This window comes from Caretta caretta, chromosome 9 (genome assembly GCF_965140235.1).
Source record: "Caretta caretta isolate rCarCar2 chromosome 9, rCarCar1.hap1, whole genome shotgun sequence".
Lineage (NCBI taxonomy): Eukaryota > Metazoa > Chordata > Testudines > Cheloniidae > Caretta > Caretta caretta.
In genome coordinates, this window is record NC_134214.1 from 59,218,686 (window position 1) to 59,230,998 (window position 12,313).

At 49.4% G+C, this 12,313-nt stretch overlaps 1 protein-coding gene across 8 annotated transcripts in view; it reads left to right on the forward strand.

Annotated features, from left to right (window-relative positions):
- The window catches only part of HDAC8 (histone deacetylase 8), a 156,097-nt gene that overhangs the window by 35,441 nt on the left and 108,343 nt on the right, over nt 1-12,313 (forward strand). For all 8 annotated transcript variants that reach the window (XM_048863416.2, XM_048863408.2, XM_048863418.2 and 5 more), the window contains one exon: nt 12,027-12,139. In XM_048863416.2, coding sequence (XP_048719373.1) covers nt 12,027-12,139 — 113 coding nt within the window. The remainder of the gene's footprint in view (nt 1-12,026; nt 12,140-12,313) is intronic.

Here is a 12,313-nt window from a genome sequence, read left to right on the forward strand (position 1 = left end):
GATAATCCCACATATTTCAACATGGGTCTCTGTCTCAAATTTGATCTTGGCACATTGAAAGGAATGAGCAATATTCAGGTAAACTGTAAGCATGGTGCAAAACAGAATGAAGGGAGAGGGTTTATCTGTTGGACACACACTGTCTCGGTACATGCAATTAAACTAATAATAATCCTTTGTATCTTAGAGGCAGGAGCTGTTGTGCCACACTGAAAGTGAATAAGTACACTCTTCACCTTTTATCTTTCTTGAACTTACTGCTTTTTCTGCAACCGTTGGGGTGTGGGTGTATACACACACACACGCTTTTATTTTGGATTCCTGAGTCAAATGGGTGTGTATTCAGAATAAGTGCTCCTTTGTCAAAATAATCTGCTTTTGGGGGAAGCAGGATATTGGCTTAATTGCTTCCTGAGGTCATAAGCATGGAAATGGAAACCACCGTCTTCATGGGCTCAGGGCTTGAAGTTCAAAATAGTCTAGGATGGATTGGAGCTAAGGGTTGGTGCCCTTTATTGATCAAACACTGATGTTTCACCTCTGGTACCATGCTCAAAGCTTTCATCCAGCATGAATCTAGGAGATAAATTATCCCAAATATTATCCTCCCAAAGGAGGCATCTTTGCAGCAGCTAATGCTCCATCCTGGAAGGGCAATAGCTGGTTGGGAGTTGGCAATAGCTGGTTCTACTTTTCTTTGATTAGTATTTTAAATTTGTCATCTACTATATTTACAAAGATCGACAACTTCAAAAGACCCAAACAGCTGATGTTGCTGTCTTGTCAGCACAGATTGGGTGTAAAAGGCCTCTTTGCCACTCACAGACTTTAAGGCCAGAAGGGACCGTCTAGTCTGATCGTCTAGTCTGACCTCCTGCACATCGCAGGCCACAGAACCTCACCCACCCACTCCATTATCACTGGCTGAGTTACCAAATAATAAGTAATAAGCCCATTATCACTGGCTGAGTTACCAAAGTCCTCAAAGTTTGATTTAAAGCCTTCAAGTTACAGAGAATCGACCATTTATTCAAGTTCAGATCAGCAAGTGACCCAGGCCCCAAGCTGTAGACGAAGGTGAAAATCCTCCAGGATGTCTGCCCATCCAGAAAATTCCTTTCTGACTCCAAACATGGCAATCTGTTAGACCCGGAGCATGTGGGCGGGACCCACCAATCAGACACCTGGGAAAGAATTCACCGTAGTAACTTAGAGCCCTCTCCCTCTAGTATCTCATCTCCAGCCATTGGAGATATTTGCTAATAGAAATCGTGGGTGGGCCAGATGCCATTATAGGCAATCTAATCATACCATCCTCTCCAGATGAGTCTTGCAACCAGTTAGGGTTTGGGTTTTTTTGCCCCCACTGCTCCCCTTGGAAGGCTGTTCCAGAACTTCGCTACTTTGATGGTTAGAAACCATCATCTAATTTCAAGTTTTAACTTACTGAGGGCCAGTTTATATCCATTTGTTCCTAAGCCAACATTGGCCTTTACCATAAATAACTCCTCTTCCTCCCTGGTGTTTGTCCCTCTTAGGTTTGCTCTTTCTAAACACATATCTCCCCATAGCCTTCATTTGGTTAGACTAACAAGCCACGCACCTGAAGGCTCCTCTCATAAGGTAGTTTCTCTGTTCCTCGAATCATCCTAGTTGCCCTTCTCTGTACCTGTTCCAGTTTGAATTCATCTTTCTTAAACATGGGAGACCAGAACTGCACACAGCATTCCAGATGAGGTCTCACCAGTGCCTTGTATAATGGTACTAAACACTTACCTGTCTCTACTTGCAATACCTCACCTGATGCATCCTAAGATTGGATTAGCCTTTTTCATGGCATCTCAGAGTGATCCTGTGATTGAGAAATACACCCAGGTCTTTCTCCCGCGCTGTCACTTCCAACTGATACGTCCCCAGCTTATAGCAAAAAAAAATCTTGTTGTGAGTCCCTAGATGCATGACCTTGCACCTTGAACTGTTAAATTTCATCTCATTTCTGTTACTCCAGGTTTCAAGGTCATCCAGATCTTCTGTTATGATGTTGCCGTCCTCCTCCGTATTGGCAATACCTCCAAACTTTGTGTCATTTGCAAATTTTATTAGCATACTCCCACTTTTTGTTCCAAAGTCATAAATGGAAATGTTAAATAAGATTGGTCCCAAGACCAAACCCTGAAGAGCTCCAATAGTAACCTCCCTCCAGCCTGACAGTTCACCTTTCAGTATGACCTGTTGTAGTTACCCCTTTAACCATTCTTATCAGCTACGGACAAAAAATTGAAAGCACTTGCCAAAGGGATCCATACGTGCTCTCCTTAGATTGTTTTTGTGTGTCAGTCACCCTGGGATTGCAGCAGTAAAAGTCAGCAATTCTCAGTGTCCCTTCAGTAATTTCCCTAAGATGGTTCTCTCACTGCTCTTATCTGCACTAGCTTTATCTTGGTCAGCTCCACTGGTGGTAGCAATAGTGGGAGTGCTAGTATAGAGGAGATCCTGGTGGCCACCAGCATCTTAATCCATGTGTCATCTCACTCTGCCATCTAGAAGAATTAGGCCTGTCTCTATGAATGGAATTAGGTGACAGGGTTGCGGGGAACTGGACTCTATGATCCTGGAGGACCCCTCCAGTTCAATGCCTGGCTATGTAGACCCTACAGTGGTTACAGTTCCCTTTGCTGGTCTACACTGGCACTCCCACCTGGTGTAGAAGCTGTAGTCATGATACAGAGAACAATGGTGTTTCCTTCCATCAGCACCTAATGCAAACTTGAGCCAGTATAACTGGGGACAGTAATTCTCTTCATGAGAAAAAGAAAAGGAGGACTTGTGGCACCTTAGGGTATGTCTACAGTACGAAATTAGGTCGAATTTTTAGAAGTCGGTTTTGTAGAAAGCGGTTTTATACACTTGATTGTGTGTGTCCCCACACAAGTGCTCTAAGTGCATGTAGTCGGCGGAGTGTGTCCACAGTACCGAGGCAACCGTCGACTTCTGGAGCATTGCACTGTGGGTGGCTATCCCACAGTTCCCGCAGTCTCCGCTGCCCATCTGAATTCTGGGTAGAAATCCCAGTGCCTGATGGGGCTAAAACATTGTCGCGAGTGGTTCTGGGTACATATCGTCAGGCCCCTGTTCCCTCCCTCCCTCCGTGAAAGCAGGGGCAGACAATCGTTTTGCGCCTTTCTTCTTGAGTTACCTGTGCAGACGCCATACCACGGCAAGCATGGAGCCCGCTCAGCAAACCGTTACTGTATGTCTCCTGGGTGCTGGCAGACGTGGTACTGCATCGCTACACAGCAGCAGTTAATTGCCTTTTGGCAGCAGACAGTGCAGTATGACTGGTAGCCGTCATCGATGTAGTCCTGGGTGCTCTTTTAATTGGGCGCCTGGGCAAACATGGGAGTGACTCAGCCAGGTCATTTCCCTTTTAAGTTTCATCTCGTGGCGATTCAGTCCTACCGGCAGTGCACTGTCTGTTAACCTCCAGCCACCAGAAGATGATGGCTAGTCATCATACTGCACCGTCTTCTGCCAAGCACCCAGGAGATGATGATGGCTAGCGGTCGTATTGCACAGTCTGCTGCCAGCAAGCTGTATAAAGATAGATGAAGTGGCTCAAAACAAGAAATAGACCAGATTTGTTTTGTATTCATTTTCTCCTCCTTCCCTCTGTGAAATCAACGGCCTGCCAAACCCAGTTTTGAGTTCTATCCTTGAGGGGGCCATTCAGTTTCTCGCAAAGCCACCCCCTTTGTTGATTTTAATTCCCTGTAAGCCAACCCTGTAAACCATGTCGTCAGTTGCCCCTCCCTCCGTCAGGGCAACGGCAGACAATCGTTCCGCGCCTTTTTTCTGTGCAGACGCCATACCACAGCAACCATGGAGCCCGCTCAGATCACTTTGGCAATTAGGAGCACATTAAACACCACACATATTATCCAGCAGTATATGCAGCACCGGAACCTGGCAAAGCGATACCGGGCGAGTAGGCGATGTCAGCATGGTCAGCCTCATGTGAGTGATGAGGACATGGATACAGACTTCTCTCAAAGCAGGGGCCCTGGCAATGTGGGCATCATGGTGCTAATGGGCCAGGTTCATGCGGTGGAACGCTGATTCTGGGCTCAGGAAACAAGCACAGACTGGTGGGACCGCATAGTGTTGCAGGTCTGGGACGATTCCCAGTGGTTGTGAAACTTTCGCATGCGTAAGGGCACTTTTATGGAACTTTGTGACTTGCTTTCCCCTGCCCTGAGGCACAAGACTACCAAGATGAGAGCAGCCCTCACAGTTGAGAAGCGAGTGGCGATAGCCCTGTGGAAGCTTGCAACGCCAGACAGCTACCGGTCAGTCGGGAATCAATTTGGAGCGGGCAAATCTACTGTGGGGGCTGCTGTGATGCAAGTAGCCAACGCAATCAAAGATCTGCTGATATCAAGGGTAGTGACCCTGGGAAATGTGCAGGTCATAGTGGATGGCTTTGCTGCAATGGGATTCCCTAACTGTGGTGGGGCCATAGACGGAACCCATATCCCTATCTTGGCACCGGAGCACCAAGCCGGCGAGTACATAAACCGCAAGGGGTACTTTTCAATAGTGCTGCAAGCACTGGTGGATCACAAGGGACGTTTCACCAACATCAGCATGGGATGGCCGGGAAAGGTACATGACGCTCGCATCTTCAGGAACTCTGGTCTGTTTCAAAAGCTGCAAGAAGGGACTTTATTCCCAGACCAGAAAATAATGTTGGGGACGTTGAAATGCCTATATGTATCCTTGGGGACCCAGCCTACCCCTTAGTGCCATGGCTCATGAAGCCATACACAGGCAGCCTGGACAGTAGTCAGGAGCTGTTCAACTACAGGCTGAACAAGCGCAGAATGGTGGTATAATGTGCATTTGGACGTTTAAAAGCGCGCTGGCGCAGTTTACTGACTCGCTTAGACCTCAGCGAAACCAGTATTCCCACTGTTATTACTGCTTGCTGTGCGCTCCATAATACCTGAGAGAGTAAGGGGGAGACATTTATGGCGGGGTGGGAGGTTGAGGCAAATCGCCTGACTGCTGGTTTCACACAGCCAGACACCAGGGTGGTTAGAAGAGCACAGGAGAGCGCGGTGCGCATCAGAGAAGCTTTGAAAACCAGTTTCATGACTGGACAGGCTACGGTGTGAAAGTTCTGTTTGTTTCTCCATGATGAAACCCACCGCCCCTTGGTTCACTCTACTTCCCTGTAAGCTAACCACCCTCCCCTCCTCCCTTCGATCACCGCTGTCAGAGGCAATAAAGTCATTGTTGCTTCACATTCATGCACTCTTTATTCATCCATCACACAAATAGGGGGATAACTACCAAGGTAGCCTGGGAGGGGTGGTGGAGGAGAGAAGCACCAGGAGGGGTGGTGGAGGAGGGAAGGACAAGGCCACACAGCACTTTAAAAGTTTAAAACTTCAAAACTTATTGAATGCCAGCCTTCTGTTGCCTGGGCAATCCTCTGGGGTGGAGTGGCCGGAGGCCCACCCACCACGTTCTTGCACATCTGGGTGAGGAGGCTATGGAACTTGGGAAGGAGGGCGGTTGGTTACACAGGGGCTGTAGCGGCGGTCTGTGCTCCTGCTGCCTTTCCTGCAGCTCAACCATACACTGGAGCATATTGGTTTGATCCTGCAGCAGCCTCAGCATTGAATCCTGCCTCCTCTCATCACGCTGCCGCCACATTTGAGCTTCAGCCCTCTCTTCAGCCCGCCACTTACTCTCTTCAGCCTGCCACCTCTCCTCCCAGTCATATTGTGTTTTCCTGCACTCTGACATTGTCTGCCTCCACACAGTCATCTGTGCTATGTCAGTGTGGGAGGACACCATGAGCTCAGAGAACATTTCATCACGAGTGCGTTTTTTTCGCCTTCCAATCTTCACTAGCCTCTAGGAAGGAGAAGATGCTGTGATCATTGAAACACATGCAGCTGGTGGAGAAAAAAAAAGAGGCAGTGATATTTAAAAAGACACATTTTCTAGAACAATGGCTACACTCTTTCACGGTAAACCTTGCTGTTAACATTACATACACAGCATATGTGCTTTCGTTCCAAGGTCGCATTTTACCTCCCCCCACCATGTGGCTAGCCCCTCACACACACCCCCATCCCCCCCCCCCCCCGGCTAACAGCGGGGAACATTTCTGTTCAGCCACAGGCAAACAGCCCAGCAGGAACGGGCACCTCTGAGTGTCCCCTGAAGAAAAGCACCCTATTTCAACCAGGTGACCATGAATGATACCACTCTCCTGAGGATAACACAGAGAGATAAAGAACGGATGTTGTTTGAATGCCAGCAAACATACACTGCAATGCTTTGTTGTACAATGATTCCCGAGTACATGCTACTGGCCTGCTGTTGTAAAGTGTCCTACCATGGTGGATGGAATAAGGCTGCCCTCCCCAGAAACCTTTTGCAAAAGCTTTGGGAGTACATCCAGGAGAGCCGCGAATGCCAGGGCAAATTAATCATTAAACATGCTTGCTTTTAAACCATGTATACTATTTTAAAAGGCACACTCACCAGAGGTCCCTTCTCCACCTGGCGGGTCCGGGAGGCAGCCTTGGGTGGGTCCGGGGGGTACTGGCTCCAGGTCCAGGGTGAGAAACAGTTCCTGGCTGTTGGGAAAACTGGTTTCTCCGCTTGCTTGCTGTGAGCTATCTACAACATCATCATCATCTTCCTCGTCCCCAAAACCTGCTTCCATGTTGCCTCCATCTCCATTGAAGGAGTCAAACAACACGGCTGGGGTAGTGGTGGCTGAACCCCCTAAAATGGCATGCAGCTCATCATAGAAGCAGCATGTTTGGGGCTCTGACCCGGAGCGGTCGTTTGCCTCTCTGGTTTTCTGGTAGGCTTGCCTCAGCTCCTTAAGTTTCACGTGGCACTGCTTCGAGTCCCTGTTATGGCCTCTGTCCTTCATGCCCTGGGAGATTTTGACAAAGGTTTTGGCCTTTCGAAAACTGGAACGGAGTTCTGATAGCACGGATTCCTCTCCCCATACAGTGATCAGATCCCGTACCTCCCGTTTGGTCCATGCTGGAGCTCTTTTGCGATTCTGGGACTCCATCATGGTCACCTCTGCTGATGAGCTCTGGCCAGCGTGGCAAGCTGCAGGTGACCATGCAAACAGGAAATTGAAATTCAAAAGTTCGCGGGCCTTTTCCTGTCTACCTGGCCAGTGCATCTGAGTTGAGAATGCTGTCCAAAGCGGTCACAATAGAGCACTCTGAGATAGCTCCCGGAGGCCAATACCGTCTAATTGCGTCCACAGTACCCCAAATTCGACCCGGCAAGGCCGATTTAAGCGCTAATCCACTTGTCAGAGGTGGATTAAGGAAATTGATTTTAAGAGCCCTTTAAGTCGAAAAAAAGGGCTTCATCGTGTGGACGGGTGCAGGTTTACATCGATTTAATGCTGCTAAATTTGACCTAAACTCCTAGTGTAGACCAGGGCTTAGAGACTAACAAATTTATCTGAGCATAAGCTTTCATGAGCTACAACTCACTTCATCGGATGCATTCAGTGGAAAATACAGTGGGGAGTGATCTAGCTGTTGGAGACCTGCCCTGGCTTAGAATCCAGTTGTGCTCTTTTTGGGGAGAGGGAGATTCATTATTTTTAAAAAGTACATTTTTAAAAAGTACATTTGATTCTAATAAAGATGGCCAAGAGACAGGGCTGGTGGACGCTGCAGGTTCCCTGCACAGCCTTGCCAATGCACCTCCCCAATCCTGTCTTTGTGGCCTTTCCAGTGACCCCTGCTACACCAGTCCTGAACTGCTACCTAGTTTTACCCACTAGCTAAGTGCCCAACTTCAGCATCCTCTGCTAGTCCAGTCCCGGAGAAGATTGTCAGTCATCCTGTGAATTGTTAGCTCTGTAATGTGGGCCGTGGTCTATGAGAGACTAGTCCAGGAAGCCATATCACTTGTAACCCGATCAATCTCTTATGGTGTATGGTTAGTATGCTAAAATACTCTGTCCCCAGTTCTGTGGTGGGGGGGACAGTCTAGCAGGGGCTCTCTTAATGTACTGGTTCAGCAGTTTTATTACCGTGGAGCCCAGGTGAAGTTAAGCAGAAGCCATAATCTTAAATGTCAAACATTTAAAATGGGAAAAATAGCCTGTATGTTAGTAAAACTAAAAAATGCTCCCTGGATGCTTTTAGAGAAACAGTCCCTAGCATTTCTCTGTTAATGGAGCTAGAGGGTCCCTGGACAGTACCCGTGCCAATTTGCAGCATGAGTGTTAGAAACTTCAAGACTACTCTCCAGAGCTTGTTCCCATCTACCCCACAATCTTGTGCCGCAGAGGCAGAGAGTGGTGGTGGTGAGGATACTGAGCAGAGAGAACCACAGGGTGAATATCCAGCAACATTTCCAGTAGTGAGGTCTGAGAACATGGACAAGTCTGGTAAAGGAACAGGGGAGGCCCTGTAACTTGAACCATAGTGGACATGTCTACATTGCCACTGGGAGCAAGTCTGCCAGCCCTGGTCCACAGACTTGTGCTGGCTGTGTAGCTGTTGTGGCTCAGGCTCTCAAGCCCCCCCACCCCACCCAGGCCCAGAGCTTGAGGTCTGGCCCAAGCTGCAGCATCTACACAGCTGTTTCAGCATGCTAGTGTGAGACTATGGACCCGGGCTGGGAGGCTCATTCCCAGCGGCAGTGTAGACACACCCTTAAAAGTGGGCTAGAAAGCACTGTATGGGTCAGCCTGCCCTGAGTTACTCCTGAGGGCATTCTGCGCCCAAAATTTTAAAAGTCTGCAAAATTTTGCAATTTTTATTTGTCAAGCAATAAATGTGGAGGCTCCAGCATGGCAATGGGAGCCCAGGCACAGAGGTGGGAGATCACCCTGCAGCCCACCCTCCACCCCAGACATGGACTCGGCGGTAAGGCTGCAGCTGACCCTGACACATTGTAAGGGTCAGGCCTGCCCCAGAAACACCCCAGGGCCCCGCCCCACCGTGCCAATCACACTAGCTGTATGGAGGCAGGCAGACTCAGTCCAGCAGGATCCAAGTGTGGAGGGGCTTAATGTGGGGAGATTCAGGTATGATGGGGTTCTGTTTGGAGCAATCTGGGTGCAGGCGGCTTGGTGAGGGATCTGGGTGAGGGGGGATCTGGATGAATGGGCTTGTTGGGGGTGGTTCTAGGTGCAGAGGTACTGGGACTCTGCAGGGGGGTCAAGGTGAAGGTGGTTGGAGCTCATGGGGGGTGTCTGAGTGCTGGCTTCATGGGGTGGGTCTGTGTGCTGACTTGGTATGGCTCAGTGGGGTGTGGGTGCAGGGAGCTTGTCAGAGTGGTGCAGGTAGGGTGGGGCTTCTGGAGTGGGAGTTCAGTTGCAGGTGGCAGTCTGGGTGCAAGGATGGGGTGTGGATGCAGGGAGGTGGGGCTCGGTGGGGGGGTTCTGGGTACGGGGGTGAGGTTTGGTGGGGCGATCTGTGCCCCCTCCCCCAATAGCTCAGTGACCCTTCCCCCCATAGCTCAGGAGCAATGGAGGCAGGAAACAGAGGGGTGTGGAGCTTCCTGCAGCTGGAGAGGTTTCTGGGGCTGGATTTGACCTAGTCCTGGCTGCTCCTTGCAGGGGAAGAGGAAGTCCCATCCTCCCCAGCCCAGCTGGGACTAGCAGCTGGATAGAAGCCACTGGCCGGGGCATCCCCAGTCCTTTCCCCCAGTAATTAACGCCTCTGCTAGCTGCTTCTGGCACCTGAAACGATGCACGCACACTGCTGGGGAGTGGCACGTGACTGCTCTTGCGGCTTCCCTTTGCTTCCCCGTCAGAGAGTAAGTTTTGTGCGGGGAAGCAAAGAAATCTGTCGGGGACATGAATTCTGCACGCGCGCAGTGGCACAGAATTCCCCCAGGAGTAACTGAGTGGTGGCCAATTCTGCCTGCCTGGAAGACTTATTGTGGCTGTGCTCCAGGTGTTTACTGTTGCATTGCTGATGCTCTGCTCACAGACGCTAGCTCCAAGCATGACAAAGAGCTGGAGATTGCTGCCAAAGAGAGCAAGGCCCTGGCTGAGAAAAAGTTACCTTGATTTATTGTGTGGATTACTCAAAGTGGGCAGGACTGTAGGTCAGCTTTTGTGACTGGGCTTTGAAAGTGCAGAAGGATTTTCTTCACAGCTTTGCTTTTTATTGGATTGTATCCTGTAAGAAAGGCACCAGCATTCCTTGTTCTGCTAGAATTCAGCATGCTCCTAAACCTCCTGGGATATGGGCACCCAAACTTTGGCCAGCCAACGGTCACATGGACAGTGTTCCAGAAGTTGGAGGGCTGCCTTTAACTTCCATAAAAGGGAGAAGATTGCAGCTGCCCTTCCCTTTAGTGCAGTGGCATGAATATCAGGATCAAGATATTAAGGCTTATGGCCCATGAAGCTTGCAGCTTCGTCTTAGATATTGGGTTATTGATATTCTTTCTTTCCCTTTAATGGGCTTCTAGATGGGTGACTATTGTTACCCCCACTTTACTGGCGGGTGAGGGGGTGGGAAACTGAGGCACAAAGCAGTTAAGTGACTTCCCTGCGGTCACACAGCCCGTTAGTGGCAGAACTGGAAATAGAACCCAGGTCTCCTGACTCCTGTTGTGTGGTGCTGAGTTCATTGTGCTGTCCTGCCTCTCAAAGAGAACTCTAGGGGTTGTGCTTAGGTGACTTCTGTATTAACATGCTTTCCACAGCAGATCTGAGCCAGCATTCAGCCTGGATTCTTACAAAGTGGTGATTTCCCCTTTTCCTTTTCTTGCTGTCTCCTTAAATCAGCCTTGTACATATGAAGAATTCCTGGGATAGGAAAAATAGGACTTTTCTGCAGAGGCAGTGCTGGGAATGTAAAAGTCCCATGCACTAGCTGGGGACAGCAGTTTCCCTACAGCAGCTTGCATTTCCTCCATTTATATGACAATGTGGCAGATACACATGAGCAAGGAAAGCATGTTTCACATTAATTTCATGGGCCCTCCTTTCCATGGGGGGAGGAAGGAAGCCATTCCTACCAGCAGCTTAATTCCCACCCCAATGACTCCCTCGCTGGTGAATTTTCTGGAGGGGGAGGAGTGTTTAAAGTTGCACTCCTCTTCCTCTGAGCTGCATTGTTACACTTCATTGGGGATATACACTTCTTGCATGTGCAAGCTATGAGGTGGATTTCAACCATCAAAACTAAATGGAGACTGGGTGGGAGTGGGATCCAGCCCAGGACAGCAGTGGTTTGATTGCTATCCTTGAAGTAAGGCCAATGCTGAGTACTTTGGCTTTATCTGTTGGGTGTCGGAGTTCTTGGGGGAGTTCCTAGCAGCAGGAGTCCAGAGCGCCAGACTGCTCACTTTTAGCCAATCAGCTGAGACTGCCTACAAAGATTAGCTTGGGCTTGTAGACCTCCATGGTGGGAGAAAGGCGGGATATGTCTCTCCAAGGTAGGGCTGAGGTGCATTGGCAGGGGGAAGATTGTGCTGCAGTGTCTCAGTACTGTGCGCAGACAGAGGAGTTTTAGGCACTGGACTGTCAATCTGCCACCTTTCAGTAGCAGCAAATTCACTTAAAGTGTTTTAGATTTGCAAGAGGCTAATGGCAGCTGAATTTTTGTGTTTAGCTGCTCTGTACTTCCCTCTGCTGTTCATCCCTGGGCCACTCGAGCACAGTCTCTCAAGCCACCAGAGGCCATGATGTCTGTTTTGGTATGGGACAAGACCAGCAACCTCATATTTAACATTTCAAGCTGGACATCGAGCCCAGGTTTCCAAAGTCCCATGTAACTGATCAGATACTCTGTGTGTCTTGTGGCTGGCTCTCACGTTGCTGCTCCTGACCAGTGGGGCTAGTTGACAGCCGTGCCTTAGTGCTCCTTCTTTTAGTCCAGACAAGATGGATGCCATGCTGCTGGATGGGGGTTGTGGAGGGTGCAGGGGGCAAAGGTTGGGGAGAACAACTGTCTTGTCTCCACTTGGGGATGTTTAACTTCCTGAATGTTTCCTTGCAGAGATGAAGCTTCTGGCTTTTGCTACCTAAATGACGCTGTCCTGGGCATCCTGAGGCTGCGTCAGAAATTCGACCGCATCCTCTATATTGACTTGGACTTGCATCATGGGGATGGTAAGGCCGCCATTTGGGCTGCTAAGCAGTCCTGGCAGGGCAGTGCTTTGGGGAAGCTTTGCGGGAGCCAGGATCGCTGAGGGGCTGTTACTGCAATAGAGATTGCCCAAAGCAGTTTGAAGATAAAGTGGCAGGTGGGCAGGCTTTGTGCCTGTTTGTTTGGGTTTATAAAAT